The 26,901-nt window shown below is 47.7% G+C and overlaps 1 protein-coding gene across 3 annotated transcripts in view; it reads left to right on the forward strand.

The window, feature by feature from the left end:
- The first annotated feature begins 3,375 nt into the window (after nt 1–3,375).
- KIF9 (kinesin family member 9) overlaps nt 3,376–26,901 on the forward strand; it is a 39,767-nt gene continuing 16,241 nt past the window's right edge. Inside the window, exons 1-12 of one of the 3 annotated variants that reach the window (XM_081834272.1) lie at nt 3,376–3,515; nt 4,429–4,594; nt 6,004–6,110; nt 7,557–7,769; nt 8,942–9,025; nt 9,818–9,910; nt 11,140–11,287; nt 13,902–13,966; nt 15,587–15,664; nt 18,667–18,735; nt 23,302–23,406; nt 24,432–24,487. In XM_081834272.1, coding sequence (XP_081690398.1) covers nt 3,420–3,515; nt 4,429–4,594; nt 6,004–6,110; nt 7,557–7,769; nt 8,942–9,025; nt 9,818–9,910; nt 11,140–11,287; nt 13,902–13,966; nt 15,587–15,664; nt 18,667–18,735; nt 23,302–23,406; nt 24,432–24,487 — 1,280 coding nt within the window. In that variant the 5' untranslated portion in view covers nt 3,376–3,419. Of the gene's footprint in view, nt 3,530–4,428; nt 4,595–6,003; nt 6,111–7,556; nt 7,770–8,941; nt 9,026–9,817; nt 9,911–11,139; nt 11,288–13,901; nt 13,967–15,586; nt 15,665–18,666; nt 18,736–23,301; nt 23,407–24,431; nt 24,488–26,901 lie in introns of all 3 variants that reach the window. The other 2 variants (XM_081834274.1, XM_081834273.1) reach the window with 2 other exon arrangements.

Here is a 26,901-nt window from a genome sequence, read left to right on the forward strand (position 1 = left end):
TGTTTTCCAGCAGCCCCTTATTTTCTATCGAAATTACTTGGACAATTGCAGCCTTGTATATTGCCTTTCTGGCAGTGCATGCAAGGCTTAAGAATAACAATATCGCTGTCAGTGATGAGGAATTGAGGAGGAAAGGTGGGGGAGGGGGGCCTAAGCCAGTTCACACTCTTCCCTTCAGGTGGACTTTGGGGTGGGGGGGGTGGAGCTTGATGGCAAAGATGCCACCCCACAGGCACAGTCCCTCTGTTGACCACCAGCGTCTGCTCCCTGGCAGTTGATGGCAGAGCGTCCGGAGGGAGAAAATGATGTGGCAGCTTATTTCTATAGAAATAAGCGGGCAGCCCCTTATTTCTATCTGCCCCTCTTGAGGGAGCCCCCCAAGGGGCATAGGGGGACTCTCTCTCTCTCTGGGGCAACAGCTGCAGCTTTCCCCTGGGGCCCTCCCACTGCTCAGAGATGCGGGTGGGACTGGGCTAAAATAGTTGTTGTTGTTGGGCATTGGGGATGACAAGGACATCACATGGATGCTTCAGAGTAGAAAAGAGATAGAAAAGGGCATGTGGTGATCCCATAATAAATACCCGTCTGGAAGCACTCAGTGTTGTCTAAAGCTCAACAACTTTTGGGCGATTTTTTTTTTTTTTTAAAAGCTCAACAACTTTGGCCCCAAAAGCTTTTGCGTCCTGAATTTCACCTTTTGAAATATGACAACCCTCCCCCTACAATGTTTTTTGAATGTCTGCCACTTGGGTTTTCCCTGAGCGTGTTGATCTCTTTCTTCAGCAGCCCTCAATAACTGTCTTCCACCACCCAGTATCACTTGGGTTTTTACAGTCAGAGGAAATGCTGCTGTGCTTGTCCACAGACGTTCAGTTTACATTCATGACTAATTCTTATTTACTTATTTACTAACCTGTGCTGCATATTCCTTCCTTTGCAATATTTAGATAGAAGTAAGCTCCACAGAGGGGACACAGGTGGCGGACTTGCCGATCAGGAGGTCGGCGGTTCAAATCCCCATGACAGGGTGAGCTCTTGTTTGCTCAGTCCCTGCTCCTGCCCAACCTAGCAGTTTTGAAAGCACGTCAGAGTGCAATAATAATAATAATAATAATAATAATAATAATAATAATAATAATAATTTATTATTTGTACCCCGCCACTCTGGGCGGGCTTCCATAAAAACAAAAAATACACTAAAATATCACAGATTAAAAATTCAAGCAGATGAATAGGTACAGCTCCAGCGGGAAGGTAAACAATGTTTCCGTGCGCTGCTCTGGTTCGCCAGAAGTGGCTTTGTCATGCTGGCCACATGACCTGGAAGCTGTACGCCGGCTCCCTCGGCCAGTAAAGCGAGATGAGCGCCGCAACCCCAGAGTTGTCCGCGACTGGACCTAACGGTCAGGGGTCCCTGTACCTTTTTTAACTCCACAGTTTACTTAGAGGATTGCAGTATTGTATATCGCCTTTCTGTCGGTGCATGCAAGGCTTAAGACTAACAATATTGCTGTCTGTGATAATGAATTATAAAGAGGAGGAAATTGGAAAAGGTGGGGAGGGCGGCTAAGCCAGTTCCGCACTCTTCCCTTCAGGTGGACTTTGGGGTGGGGTGGTGTAGCTTGATGGCAAAGATGCCACCCCACAGACATAGCCCCTCTGTTGACCAACTGTTTCCCTGCCAGTTGATGGCAGAACGTCCGGAGGGAGGGTGGAAATGATAAGATGGACATATGTTGGCAACAGGAGCAGGAAACCTGATTTTTAAAAACCGTATTAAATTAAAGCAATCAGGTTTGATTTGCATCAATTGGAAAACTAATAAAAATAATTTGTAAAATAAAATAGAGCTTAGGATGGGTGGGGGTTGGCAGGCGACTGATAATAAAGACCCCAATTCGCAGAAGCAGCCCTCCCCAGTGATTTGCAGGTTGTCCTGGCCCCTGGCCCTTGAGAGATAGGTGATACATGCAGTACAGTGAGGTTCCTGTTGTCTGTTCTTCCTTGAGGAACAAGAGATTGCTGGGGGGCGCTTCCAGAATGTTGCTATTTTCAAGTGAGATCCAGTAAAAAAAAACAACCAGCAAATTCAGGTTGCACAATTACAGTTGACCGGGAGGTCTTGCACATTAAATGTGCTTCTCCCAAAGATCAGACTTCTTGCAATAAGGAAAAGTGGCGAGGGAATGCTCTGGAATGTGCTTTGATGCAATGTCATCCTCCCTGCAAACACATTAGAATTAATGCTCATTTAACAGCCAATGCCAGACACTTCCAGAAAGTTACTGTTTGCAGGTAGGATTCGAGTACATCCCAGAGAATTCAGGTTGCCAAATTATCGCTGATTGGGATGGCGTCTGGAAGCGCCCTGCCATCTAATCTCCCCACAAAAGAAATCAGGGTGAATGCTCAATGAAGAGACCATCTGGAAGCAATTGTAGTTGGGGAGATACACGCTCACATCTCTATTTTCCCACCTCCAAGTTACTCAGGATTCTTTGTAAGGATGCAGAAAAGCTAAACCTTTTTGCCTAAGGCAGCGGTGAAGAGCTGTGGTTCTCCAGATGCTGTTGATGAGAGCACAGCAACATCTGGAAGGCCACCGGATCCTAGTCCCTGTGGTTAGATGGTTTAGCAGCCTTTTAGCATCTCTGGTTTCCAAAAGCCTGTTGCTTCTTAGAATAGCTCCAGAAGTAGTTCCACACAAGGGAATGAAGACTTACGCACACCCCGGCCAGCTTCATTTTATTGAAAATTAAACCCAGAGTTCTATATTTCTTGGCTCTGTCGCTGAGACATACTAGTGGCTAGTGAGAAGGAGGAAGGCCTGTCTCTGATCTGAAGCCTTTGCAAGAAGAAGGGTGGGGGAGTTTGATGAACTGTTCCTTCACGCCCCTCCATCTTGCTGGTAGGAGCTGGGCATGGAAACTGAGGGAACAGTCTTGCTGCTTTCAAGTTCTGGCAGGAGAATGTCTGTAGCTCTGTTCAGAGTGTCTGCCTTGCATGCAAAGCTTGGGAGACATCAAGTTCCTCACCAGTCTAGGCAACATGGAGGCCTCCAGATGATCTTCTCCTTTCATCCTTAAGCCAGCATGACCAGTGGTTAGAGATTATGTGAGTTGTCATTCACAAACACCTGGAAGGAACTGCTTCTACTAGGGAGGCTCTGGGAAGAACTACACTCCCATATTGCCTCTGACACTGGAATTTCACCTTCATGTGTCAAACACTGGAGGTATTTAATCTGAGCTTCCGCTCCTGATCCAGAGGTAATCAGACTATCATTTGCACTGGTTTTATCTTTTTTTTTTTTTAACCTCGATATTCAAGCGCTGATGTGAATTGAACCTTGAAGAAATTCATTTCCCCCCTGTTTTTCCTTTCCATTCCTCTACTCCGCCACCCCAGTGCACATCACCATGTGCGCCTGTCCAAAGAGAGTTAGCGCATTTGCACGAGTCAAGCCGACAGGTGACTTCCCACAAGACATGATCAAGTTCGGGGAAGACAATAAGGTCAGTGAACACAGGTCAGCAAGAAACAAAACAGTTCTGGTCTACCTCTGTGCATGTCTTTTACTGGTCTCTTTCTGATTTAAAGCTTTGAGGCTGCTTTGAATTACCATATTTTTCGCTCTATAGGACGCACTTTTCCCCCTCCAAAAATGAAGGGGAAATGTGTGTGCATCCTATGGAGCGAATGCAGGCTTTCGCTGAAGCCTGGAGAGCGAGAGGGGTCGGTGCGCACCGACCCCTCTCGCTCTCCAGGCAGCTATCTGCAAGCCTTGGGAGCCTGGTGGGAGTTCCTGCTGGGCTCCCAAGGCTTGCAGATAGCAGCCCGAAGCCTGGGGAGCGCACCACTGCGCACCCCGGGCTTCGGGCAGATATTTGCAAGCCTTCGGGAACTCCCGCCGGGCTCCAAAGGCTTGCGGATAGCAGCAAGCTCCGGAAGCGAAGGAGAGGTTGCGTGCAACCTGGCCCCCGTTCCCGGACCTGTTCTGAGGGCTGGGGTCGGGGGAAGCTCGGGCTTTCCCCGCCCCAGCCCTGCGGCTAAAAAGGAAGCCAAGACAGCAAGCGGGATCCATCCCGCTGGCTGTCTTGGCTTCTGCCAAAGCCGTGCGCAGCCTCTCCCGGCTGGAGAGGTTGTGCGTGGCTAAAGAAGAAGCCATGACAGCCAGCGGGATGGATCCCGCTGGCTGTCTTGACTTCTTTGCTCTTTGGGGCTGGGGGGGGGATTTTTTCTTTCTTTATCCCCCCCCCAAAAAAACCTAGGTGTGCCCTATGGTCTGGTGTGCCCTATAGAGCGAAAAATACGGTAATTTTTAAGGAAAAGCAGAATATGGTTGGGGGGCCGACGACAATTCACGCCGTGTTCTTACATTCTTCAAGGTTACAAATTTCCACACTCCGTTTTCTTTGTATTTTCCAGACAATGGAAATATACATTGAGAGAGACCGCACGAAAGGAGTCGTCAACAACAAGCAGACAGACTGGTCCTTTAAATTAGATGGCGTTCTTCACGATGCCCCCCAGGATGCGGTTTATGATGCAGTAGCCAGAGACTTGGTCTCCCAGGCCCTTAATGGATATAACGGTAAATGTTCTTGTCATTGCCTGTGCAGTCTTCAGTTTCCATCGGGAATAGGAGCAGCGTTGCATGTGTGTTACCTCAGCAGTTCTTCTCTGGCAGCCTTGTCTGAATGTTCCTTGAGGCCCTGTATCCTATTCTGATGGTCCAGTCTGTTAGGCATGCAGTACCAGACGCGGGTGGCGCTGTGGGTTAAACCACTGAGCCTAGGGCTTGCTGATCAGAAGGTTGGTGGTTCGAATCCCCGTGACAGGGTGAGCTCCTGTTGCTCGGTCCCAGCTCCTGCCACCCTAGCAGTTCGAAAGCACATCATAGTGCAAGTAGATAAATAGGGACCGCTCCGGCGGGAAGGTAAACAGCGTTTCTGTGCGCTGCTCTGGTTCGCCAGAAGCAGCTTAGTCATGCTGACTATGTCAAGGTCACGCTGAGCCAGGAGAAATAAATTCCTGCGCTCAGCGAGCCGCTCTCTCTCTCTCTCTCTTAATTTTCCTTGCACGTTGTTTGTAACAAAGTTTTTTTCGCCTCAGGAAAGTTTTTCTTTTACTGTGAATCTTTTGACTCTGCATTTTGACTCTGCGTGATTCTTTAATTCTTCTTTATTTATTGCAAGACACCACTGTCTGTCACATATTGGGAGAGGCTGTCTTTGAGGTATTGTGGTCCTGAGCCATTTAAGGCTTTATAGGTCAAAACTAGCACTTTTAATTGAGATTGGGTCTGGATACTAACTGGCAGTCAGTGTAGTCAATCCAGGATCGGTGTAATATTCTCAAACCATCCTGCCATGGTGAGCTAGACGGGCCATTGGCCTGATCCAGAAGACTCTTCTTATGAGTTCATGGTGTCTCATTTGAACATAGCTGTCAACCGTCCCTTATTTGGCAGGACAGTCCCTTATCCCAGCGCCGTGTCCCGCTGCTGTCCCTTATTGATGATGTCCCTTAAATTTCCTGAGTTTCAAAGGAAGCAGCTCCCCTCCCTCCCTCCCTCCCTCCCTCCCTCCCTCCCTGCCGGCCAGGGAGGAGGGAGGCTCCAACTGTGTTGCTTGGCTGCGTTGCTCACCCAATAAGGAGTCTAAGAACGACTGGGGGGTGGAGCTTGCATGCCTTGTGCCAATCAAATCGGCCGCGTTGCCTGGGGACTCGCCTTTGCTCAGCGCTTCCCCGCAGAGAGGTGACGGTGGTTTTCCTTGCTGCATCCCCTTTGCCGGGTTGCTGCGCTGTGGGAACGACCGCTTGAGGCTTCGTTTGTCTGCTGGCCGGGTTTTCTGCCTTTGGCTCGGAGGGGCTCAGAAGCTGAACATACCTGTGCCCCTTGGAAAATCCCTTATTTTGGCTGCTGGTCCCTTATTTTCAAGGCTGCTATCCCTTATTTTTAAATCTGTAAGTTGACAGCTATGCATTTGAAACTTGCAGGTACTATATTATGCTATGGGCAAACTGGAGCTGGCAAGACTTTCACTATGACTGGAACAACGGGAAACTACAAGCATCGAGGGATCATACCCCGAGCTATTCAACAGGTAACCCTTTCCATGATGCAGTGATGCTGATGAAGGAGGAAGCGAAAACAGTTGTCCATGTGGGCACATGGGAATTCCTGCCAACCTGTGACGGTTAAGGCTGCTGCCGCCGACAGAACAGAATGTGTGGGGGGGAGCCCTGGGGCAGCCCCTACCTCCTAGACAAGGAGCAGTGAAGGGGCACGGGAGGGCCTGATTCTGCACCTGTTTGGCCCCCATCCAGGTGACACTTCAATCCGTGGCATATCCTGTTAAACTTTAAGAGACTTTCTCCATTTGGCTATCTGAGGTCCTTTAATGGGAGCTCTCAAAAAATGACCGAATATGCGGAATTAGACCATTTATCAGAAAGAATAAAAAATAAATCAAAGGAAGTATTTACCACAAAATGGGAAGTCCTTAAAATTTATTTGAAAAATAGCAATGAAAGTTTGAAGTCTGTAAGGTAAACGTAAAGGGACCCCTGACCATTAGGTCCAGTCGTGGCCAACTGGGGTTGTGGCAATCATCTCACTTTACTGGCCAAGGGAGCCCGCGTACAGCTTCCGGGTCATGTGGCCAGCATGACTAAGCCGCTTCTGGCGAACCAGAGCAGCGCACGGAAACGCCATTTACCTTCCCGCTGATGCGATAGCTATTTATCTACTTGCACTTTGATGTGCTTTCGAACTGCTAGGTTGGCAGGAGCAGGGACCGAGCAACGGGAGCTCACCCCGTCGCGGGGATTCGAACCGTCAACCTTCTGATCGGCAAGTCCTAGGCTCTGTGGTTTAACCCACAGCGCAGCAGCATTTAAATAGCTTCAGTAGGAGTTTTAAATCTGATGGAAAACCTAGGATAGAATAAATAACATTAAAGCCAATATATGCTATAATATGGCAGTGAATAATGGATGAGAAATAGAAGTAAGGAGTAGACAGGAAGTCAGCTATATAGGAAAAAGTCACTTTTATGTTAAATGTATTGTGAGGAATATTTAATGTATTGGTGGTGTTGTTGATTATTTTTCTTTTCTTTTCTTCTTTTAGTTGTTAGGAGGTGGTGGATATTTGTGTATCTTCGTATTTTCTTTTTGTATGTGGTATATTAAAATGAAATAAAAACTTTTTTTAAAAAAGGGAGCTCTCGGCTACTTTGGTTCGAAAGAGCCTCTTTTGCAGTTCCTGCTTATTTCTTGCTTAGGATGAGCTTCTCACTTGAATGGGAGAGCTTCCAACTGGGCTGTGCTCTTAATTTACCACCCCTGGGTAGTACTCAATGCTTGTCCTACTCAGAGCAGACCCAAATGAAATTAACAGACACGAGTACTGTAGGTGTATTAATTTCAGTGGGTCCACTCTGAGCCGGATTTAGAGGTCTCCAAACCCTCACTTCCCATCTTGGAAAAAAGCACAGATAACCTGATTGACAGCAACTTCGCTGAGACCCATCCAACCTTCTCTACAGGTATTCAAGTCGATGGAGGAACACGGGAGTCAGTTCATCACCGTTCGAATTTCGTACCTGGAAATCCACAACGAGATCATCTTTGACCTTTTAGCCACGAAGCCCAGTGACATTCCACTGTCTATAGGAGAGGGGCCCCAAGGCGTCTATGTGAAAGGCTTGACGGTGCACGCAGCCCCCCACGAAGAAATTGCTTTAAATCTCTTGTTCGAGGTAAGAAGAGTCAGCTTGGCCTCGCGCTTTCTCTCCTCCGTGTTACTTCTGTGCTGTGTTACGTTTTTTATAGTCATTGAATTGGCTACTTCTGGGTTGTGCAACCTGAATTTGCCTGTAGGTGATTGAACCCCACCCACATAACACCGGTCCTGAAAGACCTACATTGGCTCCCAGTATGTTTCTGAGCACAATTCAAAGTGTTGTTGCTGACCTTGAAATCCCTAAATCAGGAGTTAGCAAACTTTTTTAGCAAGGTCCACTGTCCCTCAGACTTTGTGGGAGGCCAGACTATATTTTGGAGGGGGAAATGAATGAATTCCTATGCCCCACAAATAACCCAGAGACGCATTTTAAATAAAAGCACACATTCTACTCATGTAAAAACACGCTGATTCCCGAACCGTCTGCGGGCCGGATTTAGAAGGCGATTGGGCCGGATTAGTTTGCCTACCCATGCAAATGGCCTCAGCCCATTATACCTGAAGGAGTGTCTCCACCCCCATTGTTCAGCCTGGATGCTGAGGTCCAGCGCCAAGGGCCTTTTGGTGGTTCCCTCCTTGTGAGAAGTGAAGCTACAGGGAACCAGGCAGAGGGCCTTCTCAGTAATGGCACCCACCCTGTGGAACGCCCTCCCACCAGATGTCAAGGAGATAAAAAAACTATCTGTCTTTTAGAAGACACCTGAAGGCCGCCCTGTTTAAGGAAGTTTTTAATGTTTGCTGTTTTAGCGTGTTTTTAATATTCTGTTGGGAGCTGCCCAGAGTGGCTGGGGAAACCCAGCCAGATAGGCGAGGTATAAATAGTTTTATTTTTATTTTTATTTTTATTTTTATTATTAAAACAGCAACTGCCTGGCAGTGCCCAAACTGAAATAGTTGGTTGGGAAGTATTCTACGACGAACCTTCTTTCCCGAAAGATTGGACTTTTTTTTTTGCAATAACGAATATAGGGTAGAATCTCCTTTGACCCAGTGTCATCTTGTCTCCCTGCAAACCACTGAGGATGAGTGCTCAGAAGACAGGCAGCCTGAAGGCACCCTTTGTGTTTATTCCTCGCTGTCGGCTGTCCTGAGAATGTTGCTGTGAAGAGGCCTATAAATGTTGCAGAGAAACGAACTCCTTTCATTCTGTCCTTGGTTTATTCCTCCGCTTTTCACTTTCTTCTCCAGGGGGACACCAATAGATCTGTTGGTCAACACGCTCTGAACAGGAACTCCTCCAGGTCTCATTGCATCTTCACTATTTACATCGAGGTCAGGGCTGGCGTCGTTTTATTTTTTTAATAATAATTTTTATTAAGTTTTCCATTTTAACAATCCAATCATATCACATTCATTATTCCAAATTATACCAATACATATCATAAAGTCCAAATATTTTGCCAAATTATAAATTTTTGGTGGGGTTTCCCATGCTTCGAGTTCAGTAGGGTCCGATCATCTCATATTTCTGCTGCTTTTAGTATTCACCAGTCCCATCTTTCAATCTTCTTGTTGTTATCCTTTTTCTTCTTAATAGCCTCTGAGCTGTTTCCACAGGCGAGTTAAAGTAAGCAATATTATGCTTCTGTGTGAACTTTGTATGGCTCTCCCTTTTTTTTTAAGGCTGGTAAGTCTTTTGTTTGCAGTAAATCCTCACACGCTGTTATTTATGCCGAATCCTTCCAAAAGTCCTCCTCGGGTGGCAGACGCCATCTTTCTCAGTTCCCATGAAATAGAATCTAGGCGTTTGCTCATTAATTTTCCCAGACAACTTGCACCATAAATTAGCCTTTTCGGGGAAGATTTGCCAAGTCGATCTTAGAATGCAAACATGATAACAAAGTAATGGCTCGCCTCCCCCTATGGCTATTAATCTCTGCAACATAGCCTGTCTCGTAATGGCAGATCCCGATTAAAAACTACGTCACTGGAGAGCCTTTTATTTAGGGCTGGCAGCGTTTTCATGGGGTGGTCGGGAAAATCCAGAGGTCTGTGGATCCTCTGGTGCAATTCAACAGTCCGGTTGCGTTCAAGGTGTTCTAATGTCCCTGATCTCCACCTCAGTGTCATTCCAGAATTCTTTCTGATGCCCGTTACGTGACCTCCAAAATTAACCTGGTGGATCTAGCAGGCTCAGAGAGGCTGGCAAAGACCAAAGTAAGTCCGTTGGGAGAACTTATTTTTGCCTTCAGCCGGTGAGTTAGCTACCTTCGTTTTAAGTGATCAAGAAGCTAGCTTTCCTTTTACACTAACGGAAAAAAGAAATCCCCGTGACAATGTGTGCATTAAGTGTCTGTCTCTGTGTGATTGTGTCGAGGGGATGCTCATTGTCGAGAGCCAGTGTGGTGTAGTGGTTAAGAGCAGTAGTCTCGTAATCTGGTGAACCGGGTTCGCGTCCCCGCTCCTCCACCTGCAGCTGCTGGGTGACCTTGGGCCAGCCACACTTCTCTGAAGTCTCTCAGCCTCACTCACCTCACACAGTGTTTGTTGTGGGGGAGGAAGGGAAAGGAGAATGTTAGCCACTTTGAGACTCCTTAGGGTAGTGATAAAGCAGGATATCAAATCCAAACTCCTCTTCTTCTTCTTCACTTTGCGGCTGGTACCGAACTGGGAAGGGTAGCTAATGGTGCAGAAGACAGAATCAGAATTCAAAATGGCCTTAACAGATTGGAGAACTGGGCCCAAACTAACAGAATGAATTTTAATAGGGACAAATGTAAGGTTCTACATTTAGGCAGGAAGAACCAGACGCACACATATAAGACGGGGGACTCCTGGCTTACTAGCAGTACATGTGAAAAGAATCTTGGGATCTTGGTGGACCACAAGCTTAACAGTTGATGCAGCAGCAAAAAAGGCTAATGTTATTCTAGGCTGCATCAACAGAAGCATAGTATCTAGATCAAGAGAAGTAATGGTACCACTCTATTCCACCTTGGTCAGAGCACACATAGAATCTGTGTCCAGTTCTGGGGAATCACAATTTAAGAAGGATGTTGACAAGCTGGAATGTGCGCAGAGGAGGGCAACCAAGATAATCAAGGGTCTGGAAACCAAGCCTTATGAGGAATGGTTGAAGGAGCTTGGGTATGTTTAGCCTGGAAAAGAGGAGGCTGAGAGGAGATACAGCAGTCTTCAAATATTTCAAGGAAATGTGCTTTTAATGTGTGTTGTGTACACAGCCTAACTTACTATGTTGCTCTCTTGCATTTTAATTCTGTTTTAAATTTGTTGTTGTTGCTTAGTAATCATGTGGTTGTTTGTCTACTCTGTTTTAACTGTGTTAGCCACCTTGGGTAGTTTATACAGAAAAGCCAGATAAAATAATTCAAATGAAACATAAACCACATTTTCTAAGGTGTCCTCTTGCTTTCCCCTTTTAACAGTCGGAAGGGTTCGGACTGAAGGAAGCAACTTACATCAACAGGTCTCTGTCGTACCTGGAACAAGTTATTATTGCGTTGGCCGACCGTAACCGGGAACACGTTCCTTTCCGCCAGAGCAAGCTTACATACACCCTGAAAGATTCATTGGGTAAGGACTTGGGTTGGTGGTACTGTCTGGGTGTGGGCGAACCCGGGTTCAAATCCCTGCTCATGTCAAATCTGGCCTTCACAGGGCTGTTATGACACTACGCCGTCACTCTAAGCTTAGTTTAACATCACCTGATCTCTAAAATGTAGTTGCTTCTGTTCCCCCTTTCTGTTAAACAGCTCCTAAAGTGGCCAACAGGAAAAAAATTAAGTGCCACTAAAATCTATAATTTATTTGCAAGGTTCCCATTAAAAAGAAAATAATCTCTCTCTCGCTCCTCTCACCTCGCAGTTTCAAAAGTTAAACATTTAACAGTAGCAGGTACCATTTTAGAGCAAGGTTTCCCAAATTTGGGTCTCTAGCTGTTTTTGGAGTACAATTCCCATCATCCCTGACCACTGGTCCTGCTAGCTAGGGATGATGAGAGTTGTAGTCAGTGCTTTTTTTTCTGGGGGTACGCATACCCCTAAACATTTTGTGAATCTTTGAACTTTTGTCCATCTGCTGTATTTATTTTCCCCAATTTGAACTGTAAAGTGGTGATTTTCTTGAGTCAAAATGAGAGTACCCCCTAAACACTTTTTTAAGAAAAAAAGCACTGGTTGTAGTCCAAAAACAGCTAGGGACCCAAGTTTGGGAATCCTGTTTTAGAGCATCTTCTGAACAGGATGCTTTTTAGCCTAAATGAGAGAAGAAGGAGCTTAACCGAATCCCAGTGATAGTGTGTGCATTAAGTCTCTGTGTGACTGTGACTGTTTGTGTTGAATGTATATCTCTGTTAAAGGTAAAGGTAAAGGGACCCCTGACCATTAGGTCCAGACGTGGCCGACTCTGGGGTTGCAGCGCTCATCTCGCTTTATTGGCCGAGGGAGCCGGCGTACAGTTTCCGGGTCATGTGGCCAGCATGACTAAGCCGCTTCTGGCGAACCAGAGCAGTGCACAGAAACGCCATTTACCTTCCCGACGGAGCGGTACCTATTGATCTACTTGCACTTTGACGTGCTTTTGAACTGCTAGGTGGGCAGGAGCAGGGACCGAGCAACGGGAACTCACCCTGTCGCGGTGATTCGAACCGCCAACCTTCTGATTAGCAAGTCCTAGGCTCTGTGGTTTAACCCACAGCGCCACCCGTGTCCCCATATCTCTGTTAAGAGTGTGCAAATCTGGCCTCACTTTTGGCTCTGGCCCTGTCCACTGTTGAAAATCAGCCTGGGGGCCATTAGAGAAAAGACCCTGCCTTTAATAATCATTAGACTTCAGATTGCAGGGATACAGAGCAGGGCCTGAAGGGACAGTGGGTAGGTTTATAGGGAATTACGTGTTTCTTGAAAGGCTAGGGTCCCTTTTCAACAAGCCGTTTAAGTGGAGATTTTTATGCATTTGTGCAGATGAATCCCTTGAATCCCTTTTAATTGCTTTAGCCTTGGTTTCGTTGGTTCTAGATAGCACTTTTGTTTTAATGGATATCGTTTTTATATTATAAATAGCGTGCACTGCTTAAAGTTCTTTAAAATATTAAAGTGCTCAGAAATGCCCTTAAACAAATAAATAAAGCCCTAAACGGCCTCGGTCCAGTATACCTGAAGGAGCGTCTCCACCCCCATCGTTCTGCCCGGACACTGAGGTCCAGCTCAGAGGGCCTTCTGGTGGTTCCCTCCCTGCGAGAAGTGAGGTTACAGGGAACCAGGCAGAGGGCCTTCTCGGTGGTGGCACCTGCCGTGTGGAACACCCTCCCACCAGATGTCAAAGAGACTACCAGACTTTTAGAAGACATCTGAAGGCAGCCCTGTTTAGGGAAGCTTTTAATGTTTAATAGGTTATTGTATTTTAATATTCTGTTGGAAGCCACCCAGAGTGGCTGGTGAAACGCAGTCAGATTGGTGGGGTATAAATAATAAATTTATTATTGTTTTTGTTCTTGTTGTTGTTGTCCCAATTGGTCCACCCACCCACACGCCTTGGGAAATGAACATGGGTCCTGCTCCTTAGCTTTCTCCCTGAATTCTCTGAGGCACTCAGGAGTTCCTTGGTGGATGGGTGCCGGCAAATGTTAATAATAATAATAATAATAATAATAATAATAATAATAATAATAATTTTTATTTATACCCCGCCCTCCCCAGCCAAGGCCGGGCTCAGGGCAGCAAGCAAGCAATAATCAAAACAAGTTGAATGAATACAACTTAAGAACAAGATTAAAATACAACATTAAAATATTGAAACATTAAAATATTAAAACGCAGCCTCATCACAGAAGGAGAAAGGAAAAAGAAAGAGGGGAAGGGAATCAAATTGGCTCCAAGCCAAAGGCCAGGCGGAACAGCTCTGTCTTACAGGCCCTGCGGAAAGAAATCAGATCCCGCAGGGCCCTGGTCTCATGAGGCAGAGCGTTCCACCAAGCCGGAGCCATCACTGAAAAGGCCCTGGCTCTGGTTGAGGCTAACCTGACTTCCTTAGGGCCCGGGGCCTCTAGGGTGTTGCTATTTATGGACCTTGAGGCTCTCCGTGGGGCAGACCGTGAGAGGCGGTCCCGTAGGTACGAGGATAAAGGATGCCCTTCAAGTAGAATCAGAGAATCCGATTCCAGCCTTCATTTCCTTTGTGTCTCTCCTAGGCGGCAATTGCAACACGGTCCTCGTGGCCAACATCTGCAGTGAAGCCATCCACATTGTGGAGACGGTAAGCCTCCTGGTGGGGACTCAAGGGGCTGAGACATGGATAGAAGTGAAGTGACCGTTCCAGGTGTTTAGGGTTGGATGTGATGGCAGCTGGAATCTGGAAATTGCTGGAGAGCATCATGGGCAGGGTATAAATAAATTATTATTATTATTATTATTATTATTATTATTATTATTATTATTGGCTACCCCAGTTTAAGGTGTGCTCTACATAGGCAGCAGAATGAGAGTGGACTGTTCCACTTCAGACTGCAGGTGGGATATCTGTGCAACACCACTTTTAGCCCAACCGCGCTGGGTTCCATGTTGGGGCAAGTGCAGAGTGCCCATTAGGGTATACACTCTGCAACCTGAATTCGCCTGTATGTGATTGAAACCCACCCATACAACACCAGTCCTGAAAGATCTACATTGGCTCCCAGTACGTTTCTGAGCACAATTCAAGGTGTTGGTGCTGACCTTTCAAGCCCTAAATGGCCTCAGCCCAGTATATCTGAAGGAGCATCTTCACCCCCATCGTTCTGCCCGGACACTGAGGTCCAGCACCGAGGGCCTTCTGGCGGTTCCCTCCCTGCGAGAAGTGAGGCTACAGGGAGCCAGGCAGAGGGCCTTCTCGGTAGTGGCGCTTGCCCTGTGGAATACCCTCCCACCAGATGTCAAAGGAAAAAACAACTATCTGACTTTTAGAAGACATCTGAAGGCAGCCTTGTTTAGGGAAGTTTTTAATATCTGAAGGACTATTGTATTTTAATATTTTGTTGGAAGTTGTCCAGTGGCTAGGGAAACCTAGCCAGATGGGCGGGAAATAAATAAATGAATGAATGAATGAATGAATGAATAAATAAATGCTTTTTTCTTTTTTAAAAGAAACTATTTCCTGTATAATAAAGGGATGAACCTTTGCTTAGAAACACTGAAAAAGGGACTCACCTCAAAATGAAAAGTTGGAATCACTGTATATATATAAATTTATTTATTTATTTATTTATTTATACATACATACATACATACGTACGTACCCCTGCATCCCCCCAGTAAAAAAGCACTGAGCACACCTAACATAACCCCTTTTACCGTATTTTTTGCACCATAGGGCGCACCGGACCATAGGGCGCACCCAGTTTTTAGGGGGGGAAATCAAGGAAAAAAATATGGATCCCGCTCGCTGTTCCGGCTTCCCCTTTAGCCCCGTGCAGCCTCTCTTTGCCGGGAGACGCTGGGCAGGGCTAAAGAAGCCATAGCCCCGTGCAGCCCCTCCCTGCCGGAGGGGTTGTGCGCGGCTATGGCAGAAGCCTGCATTCGCTCCATAGGACGCACACACATTTCCCCTCAATTTTTGGAGGGGGAAAACTGCGTCCAATAGAGCGAAAAATACGGTATGTCCTTTTTTCTCTGCATAAACCCTTATACATTAACATGTCAGTCCATTTCCAAGCCCTTTTAAAAGCAAGGGTGGGGACTGGATTTTGCCCTGTCCCCCGGCACTGGAACCTTGTGGTGAAGGGCAGATAAGAAATCAAAATAATTATGGTTACATTTATTATTTGGCATTCAGATAGGCTCTTGGGCACGGTGTTCTTGACTCCAGGACAATTGCTAAGTGACATTCATTTCTCTTCAGCTGTCCACGCTGCGTTTTGCCACCAGAATGAAATGGGTGACCACTGAGCCAATTGTGAACGAAAAAATCAACCCCGAGGTAGGTGCCGCCCTGTGTGGGCAATTCCGCTGGCTGGCTGGCTGGCTGGCTGGGAAGAGAGGTTAGGTCAGTGGATGAGTGGTTAGTACGACACGGTTGGCGCTGTGGTCTAAACCACTGAGCCTCTTGGGCTTGCCGATCGGAAGGTTGGCAGTTCAAATCCCTACAACGGAGTGAGTTCCTGTTGCTCTGTCCCTGCTCCTGCCAACCTAGCAGTTCGAAAGCACACCGGTGCAAGTAGATAAATAGGTACTGCTGTGGCGGAAAGGTAAATGGCATTTCTGTGCGCTGCTCTGGTTTCCGTCACGGTGTCCCGTTGTGCCAGAAGCGGTTTAGTCCTGCTGGCCAAATGACCCGGAAAGCTGTCTGTGGACAAACGCCGGCTCCCTTGGCCTGAAAACGAGATGAGCGCCAAAACCCCATAGTCGCCTTTGACTGGATTTAACTGTCCAGGGGTCCTTTACCTTTACCTTACCATAATAATAATACACTGATACCTCTGATTGCGAATGGGATCTGTTCCGGTGGCCCGTTTGCAACCTGGAAAGAGCGCAACCTGAAGCGCCGTATCTGCGCACGTGCGTGGCGTGATTTGGCACTTCTGCGCATGTGCGAAGTGCAATTTAGCGCTTGTGCCCATGCGCAAGCGGTGAAACCCTGAAGTAACCCTTTCTGGTACTGAAAAGACGTAACCTGAAGGGTCCGTAACATGAGGTATCACTGTAATAATAATAATAATAATACAGTGGTTCCTCGCAAGACGAAATTAATTCGTTCCGCGAGTCTCTTTGTCTTGCGGTTTTTTCGTCTTGCAAAGAACGCCTATTAGCGGCTTAGTGGCTTAGCGCTATTAGCGGCTTAGCGGCTATTAGTGGCTTAGCGGCTTAGAAAGGAGGGGGAGGGAAAAAACTCGCAAGAACTCACAAGACGTTTTCGTCTTGCGAAGCAAGCCCATAGGGAAATTCGTCTTGCGAAGCACCTCAAAAGACGGAAAACTCTTTCGCGAGTTTTTCGTCTTGCGAGGCATTCGTCTTGCGGGGCACCACTGTAATAATAATAATAATAATAATAATAATAATAATAATAATAATAATAAATTTTTATTACTTATACCCTGCCCATCTGGCGGGTTTCCCCAGCCACTCTGGGCGGCTTCCAACAGGAGATTAAAAATACACTAAAACATCAGTCATTAAAAAACTTTCCTAAACGGTAGGAAGTGAATGGGGTCACTAACGGCTTGGGCTGTGAGGCCCTACCTGCACATAGTCCGTGGGTGAAGCTGTCCAGATCAGCAAAAAAGGAAAGCTTATCCTGGCAGGGCCAAGCTGGAGCCAAGAGACAGAGGGGACTTCAGGGGAAATACAGCTCTGGATAGGCATGGCAGGAGTGATGACAAACAAAAAGCACCTTGCGGCATCCTGGTGGCATCGGCGGAGTTCAGGATCCAGCTGCAATCATTGGAGCCTGGATCTCTGATTGTCCTGGATTTGAGTCTGTTTTGAAATGCTCATTATATTTCACAGGCAAGAGGGGCTTTGGAAAGAGGTGTGCATGTTTCGTTTGGCCTTACTGGGCTGAAATACTCCAGCTGTTCTGGATTACAAGACTGGTAGTCTCTGGGTCGGGACGCGGGTGGCGCTGTGGGTTAAACCACAGAGCCTAGGACTTGCCGATCAGAAGGTCGGCGGTTCGAATCCCCGCGGCGGGGTGCGCTCCCGTTGCTCGGTCCCAGCGCCTGCCAACCTAGCAGTTCGAAAGCACCCCCGGGTGCAAGTAGATAAATAGGGACCGCTTACTGGTGGGAAGGTAAACGGCGTTTCCGTGTGCTGCGCTGGCTCGCCAGATGCAGCTTTGTCACGCTGGCCACGTGACCCGGAAGTGTCTCCGGACAGCGCTGGCCCCCGGCCTCTTAAGTGAGATGGGCGCACAACCCTAGAGTCGGACACGACTGGCCCGTATGGGCAGGGGTACCTTTACCTTTACCTTAGTCTCTGGGTCACAAGGCTTGTAGCCCGGAACAGCGCGAGGGCACCAGGTTGGCATCGTCTGAGTGCATAATCTGGTCCTAATGCTGCAGCCACGGTTTAAATCTGTGACTAGGTTGTGCAGAGCTAAAGAATCCCTCAAACAGAAATTGTTTTCTTTTTGATGTTTTGTTTCAATAGTTGTACAGTGGTACCTCGGGTTACATACGCTTCAGGTTACATACGCTTCAGGTTACAGACTTCGCTAACCCAGAAATAGTACCTCGGTTTAAGAACTTTGCTTCAGGATGAGAACAGAAATCGCGCGGTGGGAGGCTCCATTAGCTAAAGTGGTTCCTCATGTTAAGAACAGTTTCTGGTTAAGAACGGACCTCCAGAACGAATTAAGTACTTAACCCGAGATACAACTGTAAAAGGTAAAGGTAAAGGGACCCCTGACCATTAGGTCCAGTTGTGGCCGATTCTGGGGTTGCGGCGCTCATCTCGCTTTATTGGTTGAGGGAGCCGGCGTACAGCTTCCGGGTCATGTGGCCAGCATGAATAAGCCGCTTCTGGCAAACCAGAGCAGCGCACGGAAACACCATTTACCTTCCTGCCGGAGCGGTACCTATTTATCTACTTGCACTTTGACGTGCTTTCGAACTGCTAGGTTGGCAGGAACAGGGACCGAGCAACGGGAGCTCACCCTGTCACTGGGATTCGAACCGCCAACCTTCTGATCGGCAAGCCCTAGGCTCTGTGGTTTAACCCACAGCGCCACCCGCATCCCTTCAATACTTGTAAGTCACCCTGATTACTGCAAATGCACTGGAAGGCTGTTTCTTAATTTCTACAATAAAAATAGTACAAATAGAGTAAATATGGTGTTATAAATCTCTTCTTGCTGGCTGAGGTAGAGTAGGGGTGATGACGGCAACCAGGAAGGACTGGAAACTGAAACGCAGCTCTGGAACTGTCTACTTCTCTCTTTCTTTCCCGCTTCATTCTCACCTTTCATTCTCTCCCTTTGCTTAGCGAATGGTGAAAATTCTGGAAAAAGAAGTCCTTTACCTGAAGGAGGAGCTGGCCATGCACAACAGCTTGGTGAGAAACAGCCTCTGGGAACGCAGTTAGGCTTTGAAAATGACCACCTGTCAAGGATTCTTTAGCTGCGATTCCTGCATTTCCAGGGGTTGGACTAGATGACCCTTTTAGTCTCTTCCAGCTGTATGATTCTGTGATGATAGCATCACCCAACCCAAATTGGGCCACCTACCGATAAAGGGATGGTGAGGAAACTTTAATACACAACGTGGGGTGGGCAGCTGGACCGTGCTTCTCTCCCTCCTCCCCATAAACTGTTCTTAGCCACTTTTCCCCTGGCCCTGGGGAGTGGGGGAGAATTTGATTCGAATTTAAAGGCAAATCTGCCAAATCCGAAACAATATACAAAGCAAAGCAGAGCTGTCCTTTGTCCACCAGCTCCATCTGGTACGCACGCTGAGACCCTCCCTGCCCACCAGATTGTCTCACCAGAGTGGTGCATGCTCTGGTTATCTCTTGCTTGGACTACTGCAATGCACTCGATGTGGGGCTACCTTTGAAGGTGACCCGGAAACTACAACTAATCCAGAACGCGGCAGCTAGACTGGTGACTGGGGGCGGCCGCCGAGACCATATACTGTAAGACCGGGCCTGAAAGACCTACATTGGCTCCCAGTACGTTTCCAAGCACAATTCAAAGTGTTGGTGTTGACCTTTAAAGCCCTAAACGGCCTCGGTCCAGTATACCTGAAGTAGCGTCTCCATCCCCATTGTTCTGCCCGGACACTGAGGTCCAGCTCTGAGGTCCTTCTGGTGGTTCCCTCATTGCGAGAAGCAAAGCTACAGGGAACCAGGCAGAGGGCCTTCTTGGTGGTGGTGCCCGCCCTGTGGAATGCCCTCCCATCAGATGTCAAAGAGATAAAAAACTACCTGACATTTAGAAGACATCTGAAGGCAGCCCTGTTTAGGAAAGCTGTTAATGTTTAATAGGTTATTGTATTCTAATGTGTGACATTTCATTGTATTTTTAATCTTTGTTGGAAGCCACCCGGAGTGGCTGGGGAAACCCAGCCAGAGGGGCGGGGTACAAATAATAAATTATTATTATTATTATTGAAATTCAGATTTCTCCAAATTTTGTACTGCAGTTGTCCAGCCATAGAAACAAGCAGCACACAGACATCATAATGGCCAGCCTTTTGCTACAAGACTGGTTGGTATAGTGCAATGACTAAGAGCCTGAGCTATGGATCAGGAAGACCCCGGTCCAGATCTTGTGCTAGCCATAACTTCACTAGGTTGAGCTCTGATAAACGGACATAAATCTTATAAACGGACATAAATCGGACATCAGGAATCACAAGGCAGAGAAACCAGTAGGAGAACACTTCAATCTCCCAGAACATTCTATACAAGATCTCAAAGTAGCTGTTTTACTACAAAGGAATTTCAGAAATAGACTGGAAAGAGAAGCTGCTGAATTACAACTTATCACCAAACTTAAAACCATGGAGAAACCTGGTCTGAACAAAGACCTTGGATTCTTATCTCATTATACATGACAAAGCCATTTTTCACCTTCTCACCCCTTGCTTTTTCCTGTAAGACCTATTGCAGTCGTTAAGAGTCGTCAACAGGCTCATCACAGCTATCTGCCAATCACCCATTCCCACCACCCTTCTGAGTAATACCCCTCCCCACCTTCTCACTATATAGAAGGGTCTGGAAACTTCTGTTTCAGTGTATCTGAAGAAGTGTGCATGCACACGAAAGCTCATACCAAGAACTGACTTAGTTGGTCTTTAAGGTGCTACTGGAAGGAATTTGTTTTGTTTTCACTAGGTTGGTCATTCTCTTGGGTTCAGCCCTGCTTCATCTGCCACAACCTGCTGATATCACTCAGCTATTAAGGAAGATGCTGTATATCAGGTCAGACCAATTCAATTTCTGGTCCTACCTGGAGATGACAGGGATTGAACCTGCGACCTTCTGTGTGCAAACAGTTGCTCCAGCTTTTACCGTACATTGCTGTTGTAAATTCTGCAGCAAGCTAATGTCTTTGAGATGCTTCGCATGCTCTAAAGCAGTGTTTCCCAACCTTGTGCCTCCAGCTGTTTTTGAACTACAACTCCCATCATCCCTGACTAGCAAGACCAGTGGCAAGGGATGATGGGAATTGTAGTCCAAAAACAGCTGGAGGCACAAGGTTGGGAAACACTGCTCTAAAGTGCCATAAATGCTAATAGTTATTCAAGCTGTCTTCTCCATGGTGTGTAGATGGCCCTACCTTTAGGCAAGCAGTTGAAGGTTGTACAGTTCTCTGTTGGGGAGTGGGGAAGCTGGCTGTGGTCTTCACCGCCTAATGACATTCTGGGCACCACAATTTAAGAAGGAGGTTGAGATGCTGGAACAGGTGCAGAGACGGCCAACCAAAATGATTAAGGGTCTGGAAAGCAAGCCTTAGGATGAATGGTTGAGGGAGTTGGGTATGTTTAGCCTGGAAAAGAGCAGGCTGAGAGTAGCTATAATAGCCACCTTCAAACATCTCAAGGGCTGGGCCATGAAAGATGGAGCAAACTTGTTTTCTCCTGCTCTGGAGCGTAGGACTCGAAGCAATGAATTCAAGTTACAAGATGAGATTCCAACAAAGGATCAGAAAGGACTTTCATAGAATCATAGAATCATAGAGTTGGAAGAGACCACAAAGGCCATCGAGTCCAACCCCCTGCCAAGCAGGAAACACCATCAGAGCACTCCTGACATATGGTTGTCAAGCCTCTGCTTAAAGACCTCCAAAGAAGGAGACTCCACCACACTCCTTGGCAGCAAATTCCACTGTCGAACAGCTCTTTCTGTCAGGAAGTTCTTCCTAATGTTTAGGTGGAATCTTCTTTCTTGTAGTTTGGAACCATTGCTCCGTGTCCGCTTCTCTGGAGCAGCAGAAAACAACCTTTGTCCCTCCTCTATGTGACATCCTTTTATATATTTGAACATGGCTATCATATCACCCCTTAACCTCCTCTTCTCCAGGCTAAACATGCCCAGCTCCCTTAGCCGTTCCTCATAAGGCATCGTTTCCAGGCCTTTGACCATTTTGGTTGCCCTCCTCTGGACACGTTCCAGTTTGTCCGTGTCCTTCTTGAACTGTGGTGCCCAGAACTGGACACAGTACTCCAGGTGAGGTCTGACCAGAGCAGAATACAGTGGCACTATTACTTCCCTTGATCTAGATGCTATACTCCTATTAATGCAGCCCAGAATTGCATTGGCTTTTTTAGCTGTCGTGTCACACTGTTGGCTCATGTCAAGTTTGTGGTCAACCAAGACTCCTAGATCCTTTTCACATGTACTGCTCTCAAGCCAGGTGTCACCCATCTTGTATTTGTGCCTCTCATTTTTTTTTGTCCAAGTGCAATACTTTACATTTCTCCCTGTTAAAATTCATCTTGTTTGTTTTGGCCCAGTTCTCTAATCTGTCAAGGTCGTTTTGAAGTGTGATCCTGTCCTCTGGGGTGTTAGCCACTTTCTGGCAGTTCAGCGAGTCCCCATGCGCTGCGCTAAATCAGCGCAGCGCATGATGGACTATGCAGAATTGGCTAAATTAACAGGAAGGATTCGAAACCTGCGGGACCAGAGATTCTTAGAAGACTGGAGTAAATACACGAACTATTTGAAAAGCAATTGTAATGAACAGATTATGCTAGTAGGACTGCAAGAAGTACTGAAAGGAGGACTATCTCAAATATTGCAAGAAAGACTATGAGAATTATTAGTTCATGATAATTTAGAGTAACAGAGAAATTAAGAAATGCAGAATAAGTGATAAAAAACGGAAAATCATCAGAGGTGATGACGGAAGTCTAAAATATTCTTATCTAAAAAGATAAGAAGCTATGTTATGTGATTGTTGGAAAGGATATGTTAAAAAAACTAATAAAAATATGTGTGTGTATGTGTGTATATATACACACCCACCCACCCATATATATATATATATATATATATCTATATATATATATGTGTGTGTGTGTGTGTGTATATCAGCGCAGGGACTCGCTTCCGCGGTGCCGGAAATTGCATCTGCGCATGCTCAGACGCCGGAAATTGCGGCTGCGCGTGAGATCTGGCCCACGGAGGGATGTCTGCTGGAGTGAACTGGCCCAGGCGAGGTAAACCTTGCCGGCCCCTATGTTAGACAGAGGAACCAACTCCCTCGGGAGGTTGTGAACTCTCCTTCCTTGGAGATTTTAAAGCAGAGATTGGATGGCCATCTGTCATGGATGCTTTAGCTGAGATCCCTGCATTGGGTTGGACTAGAGCAGCGGTTCTCAACCCATGGGTCCCCAGATGTTGTTGGACTACAACTCCCATCATCCCTGATCTCTGGCCTTGCTAGCTAGGGGTGATGGGAGTTGTAGTTCAACAATATCTGGGGACCCACAGGTTGAGAAAGGCTGGCCTAGAGGAACTCTGGGGGCACTTCCAACTCTATGATTCTATGAAGCATTGGACGGAAAGCGATTTTGGCATGGCCAGGAGAACTTCTAGCATTATGGAGAACAGGGGTGGGCCTGCCTCTCTCACCTGTCACCTAACTGCTGACCTTCTGTTCTCTTACGCTTGCAGCTCAACCGTCCTCCAGTGTCTTACGAACCCCTGAATGAAATCCAGGTGGCAGAGATCAGCTCTCAAGTCCGCCGCTACCTCGATGGAACCATAGATGAGTTAGATGTAGGTACAGTCATACCTCATGCTATGTTTGCTTCAGGTTGTACGTTTTCAGGTTGCGACCCACGGCAAGCCAGAAGTACCGGAAAGGGTTACTTCCGGGTTTCACTGCTCGTGCAAAATGACGTCACGCGCATGTAGAGAAGTGGCAAATCGCGACCCTCGCATGCACAGACGTGGGTTGAGTTCTGCTCATGTTGTTGACACAGCGATTCTTCAAACAGCTCTTTATTCAGATGCCAGAACAGAACTAAACTGAAGGGCTCAGTCTGCCTGCTTATATAGAGCTCTATTACCTTGTTACTGTAACAACTTTCTAAAACTATCCAATCACTGAACGTCACTTTCGATCCTTCATTTGCATAACTATCTACAGTATCCCCCTGCTGGCCCAGGGTGAGAACTTCAATACATAACACATGTTGTGAATGGGCCTCTGGAACGGATCACGTTCGCAACCAGAGGTACCACTGTAGTTGTCATTTTGCAGATCCGGGGGGTGTCTTCAGAGATGGGTTGGGCAAATCATAGTTTCTTGCTCATTCGGAAGCAGTGAGGCCCAAGGCAGGGCCATATAGATTAAGGGGAGATAAACACAGTCTGGCTGCTGGATCAAGCCAAAGGCCCCTCATCTAACATCCTATTCTCATAGCGGCCAACCAGGTCCCTCATCAGGAAGCTACTTTGACCCTCTCATTCATGAGTAGGCAAACTAAGGCCCGGGGGCCGGATCCGGCTCAATCACCTTCTAAATCTGGCCCACGGACGGTCTGGGAATCAGCGTGTTTTTACATGAGTAGAATGTGTCCTTTTATTTAAAATGCATCTCTGGGTTATTTGTGGGGCATAGGAATTCGTTCATTTCCCCCTCCAAAATATAGCCCGGCCCCCCACAAGGTCTGAGGGACCGTGGACCGGCCCCCTGCTGAAAAAGTTTGCTGACCCCTGCGTCTCATTTTACCGTGAAACATTTGAAAACGTTGGCCAGGGCTGCCTGCCTCATTATGTCATTCCCTCTGCTTTGCCAGATTTTGAGCATCAGACAAATCCACGAAATATTCAACCAGTTCAAAATGATTTTGGGGTAAGTGCTTTGGCTTGCCTGTGCTTACACTCCGCTGACGCCTGCACTTAGAAACTCTTCGCTGGCGTTTGTGATTCCCACTCATGATGTCCACCTACGATGCCGTTGTCAGGGCTGGAGTCGGACGCAGGCCAGCAAGAAAGAAAGCAAATCTTTGAGGCCAGTGAAGTTAACGCTTTATTCAGCCTCGTGGTCTCAGAACCCTTCCCCGCAGGTCTTGCCTCTATGGAGCAGTTACCAGAACCCCTCCTCTACCACCCTTAAGATGACTTCTCTCCCGGATGTTTCCCAAGCAGTCTCAAACTGTCTGTACACCTATGATCTCTGTTCCACCCTCCTCATCCTGCTCTTCTGCACTTCCTTGGAGACCAGCAGGGAGGGAGCTTGTCGCAGCAAGGAGGGGAAGACTCCCTGGATTTTTCTGCAGTCTCTTGACCCCGCTCCTCCGCTTCAGCCTCGGAGTCTGCACTGCTCCCTATCACAGGCTCTTCCTGCTCACTAAACCCTGTTGCCCCCTCAGCTTCCAACACTTCCACCAATCTTTTCTCTCTGGCCTCTCCTCGGTGTCCCACCACCAACCCCCTGGCTCTTGAGTCTCCCTCCTCTAGGTTTTCACTTGGAGGTTCCCCGGCTGGTGCCTCGCATCGCTTCTCTTCACCCAGCCGTTTTCCCGCAGAACATCACATCTGCTTGGTATTCATTAGGGAAGCCTTCCCAAACCATGGTTTTGCAGTACAGCTCCCACCATCCCTGAGTATTGGACATGCTTGCTGGGGCTGATGGAAATTGTGGTTCAAAAAGTCTGGAGGGCACCAAGTTGGGAAAGGCTGTGTTAGGGTATACAGTGGTACCTTGGGTTAAGAACTTAATTTGTTCCGGAGGTCTGTTCTTAACCTGAAGCACCACTTTAGCTAATGGGGCCTCCCATTGCTGCCGCGCGATTTCTGTTCTCATCCTGAAGCAAAGTTCTTAACCCGAGGTACTATTTCTGGGTTAGCGGAGTTTGTAACCTGAGGTGACTGTAACCCAAGGTAGCACTGTACTTCAGACGCAACCTCCATTCATTCTCTAGAATTGGAGTGGGGAACCTCAGGTTCGGTTGCCATGTTTCTCTCTTGCCATATCTTCTCCCCAGGCTGTACCTGTCGCGCTCTCAGGCAAGGCATGACCAGAGGAAGGAATTAACTCTTTATTGTCAAAAGTACACTTGCTGTCAGGAGTTCAGCCTACACTCGAGTAGGACCCTGGCAGAGACACATGCCTGAGTGGGCAATCATAGATCAGGAATTCTAACACTTTCAAGTTAGGCAAAGGCATGTCCATCAGTCCTATGTTTCAGCTCCTCTAGGTGTGCACCCAGTGAGGCAGTTGCCGCAACAGAGAGACCCTGACCTCGACTTGTGTATCTCCCCCCCCCCACCAAGTTATGCTCAGGCAGGCAAAGACTACGCCTGTGTGCACCCGCTTTTTCTCCTCCCGCTTCAATCCTCTTCTGGTCCTGGGAGACAGTACGTCATGGTCTGGTCTACGGGCGATCGAAGTCCCGGCTGAGAATGTCAGGACCAGGGGCAAGATGGCGGGGTGGGAGCAGGAATGAGAGTCCAGAAGCCAGGGGTCCGAGGGTCAGGAAGCAGGGAGTCACGAAGTCAAGGATCCAAGGGTCAAGAAGCAAGGAGTCACAAAGTCAAGGGTCGAGAAGCAGGGAGTCACGAAGTCAAGGGTCCGAGGGTCAAGAAGCAAGGAGTCACAAAGTCAAGGGTCGAGAAGCAGGGAGTCACGAAGTCAAGGGTCCGAGGGTCGGGAAGCAGGGAGCCACGAAGTCAAGGGTCCGAGGGTCAAGAAGCAAGGAGTCACAAAGTCAAGGGTCGAGAATCAGGGAGTCACAAAGTCAAGGGTCCGAGGGTCAAGAAGCAGGGAGCCACGAAGTCAAGGGTCCGAGGGTCAAGAAGCAAGGAGTCACAAAGTCAAGGGTCGAGAAGCAGGGAGTCACGAAGTCAAGGGTCCGAGGGTCGAGAAGCAGGGAGTCACGAAGTCAAGGGTCCGAGGGTCGAGAAGCAGGGAGCCACGAAGTCAAGGGTCCGAGGGTCGGGAAGCAGGGAGCCACGAAGTCAAGGGTCCGAGGGTCGAGAAGCAGGGAGCCACGAAGTCAAGGGTCCGAGGGTCGGGAAGCAGGGAGCCACGAAGTCAAGGGTCCGAGGGTCAAGAAGCAAGGAGTCACAAAGTCAAGGGTCGAGAATCAGGGAGTCACGAAGTCAAGGGTCCGAGGGTCAAGAAGCAGGGAGTCACGAAGTCAAGGGTCCGAGGGTCGAGAAGCAGGGAGTCACGAAGTCAAGGGTCCGAGGGTCGAGAAGCAGGGAGTCACGAAGTCAAGGGTCCGAGGGTCGAGAAGCAGGGAGCCACGAAGTCAAGGGTCC

The sequence above is a fragment of the Podarcis erhardii genome, assembly GCF_964252035.2.
Source record: "Podarcis erhardii genome assembly, chromosome: 12".
NCBI classification, from domain to species: Eukaryota; Metazoa; Chordata; class Lepidosauria; order Squamata; family Lacertidae; genus Podarcis; species Podarcis erhardii.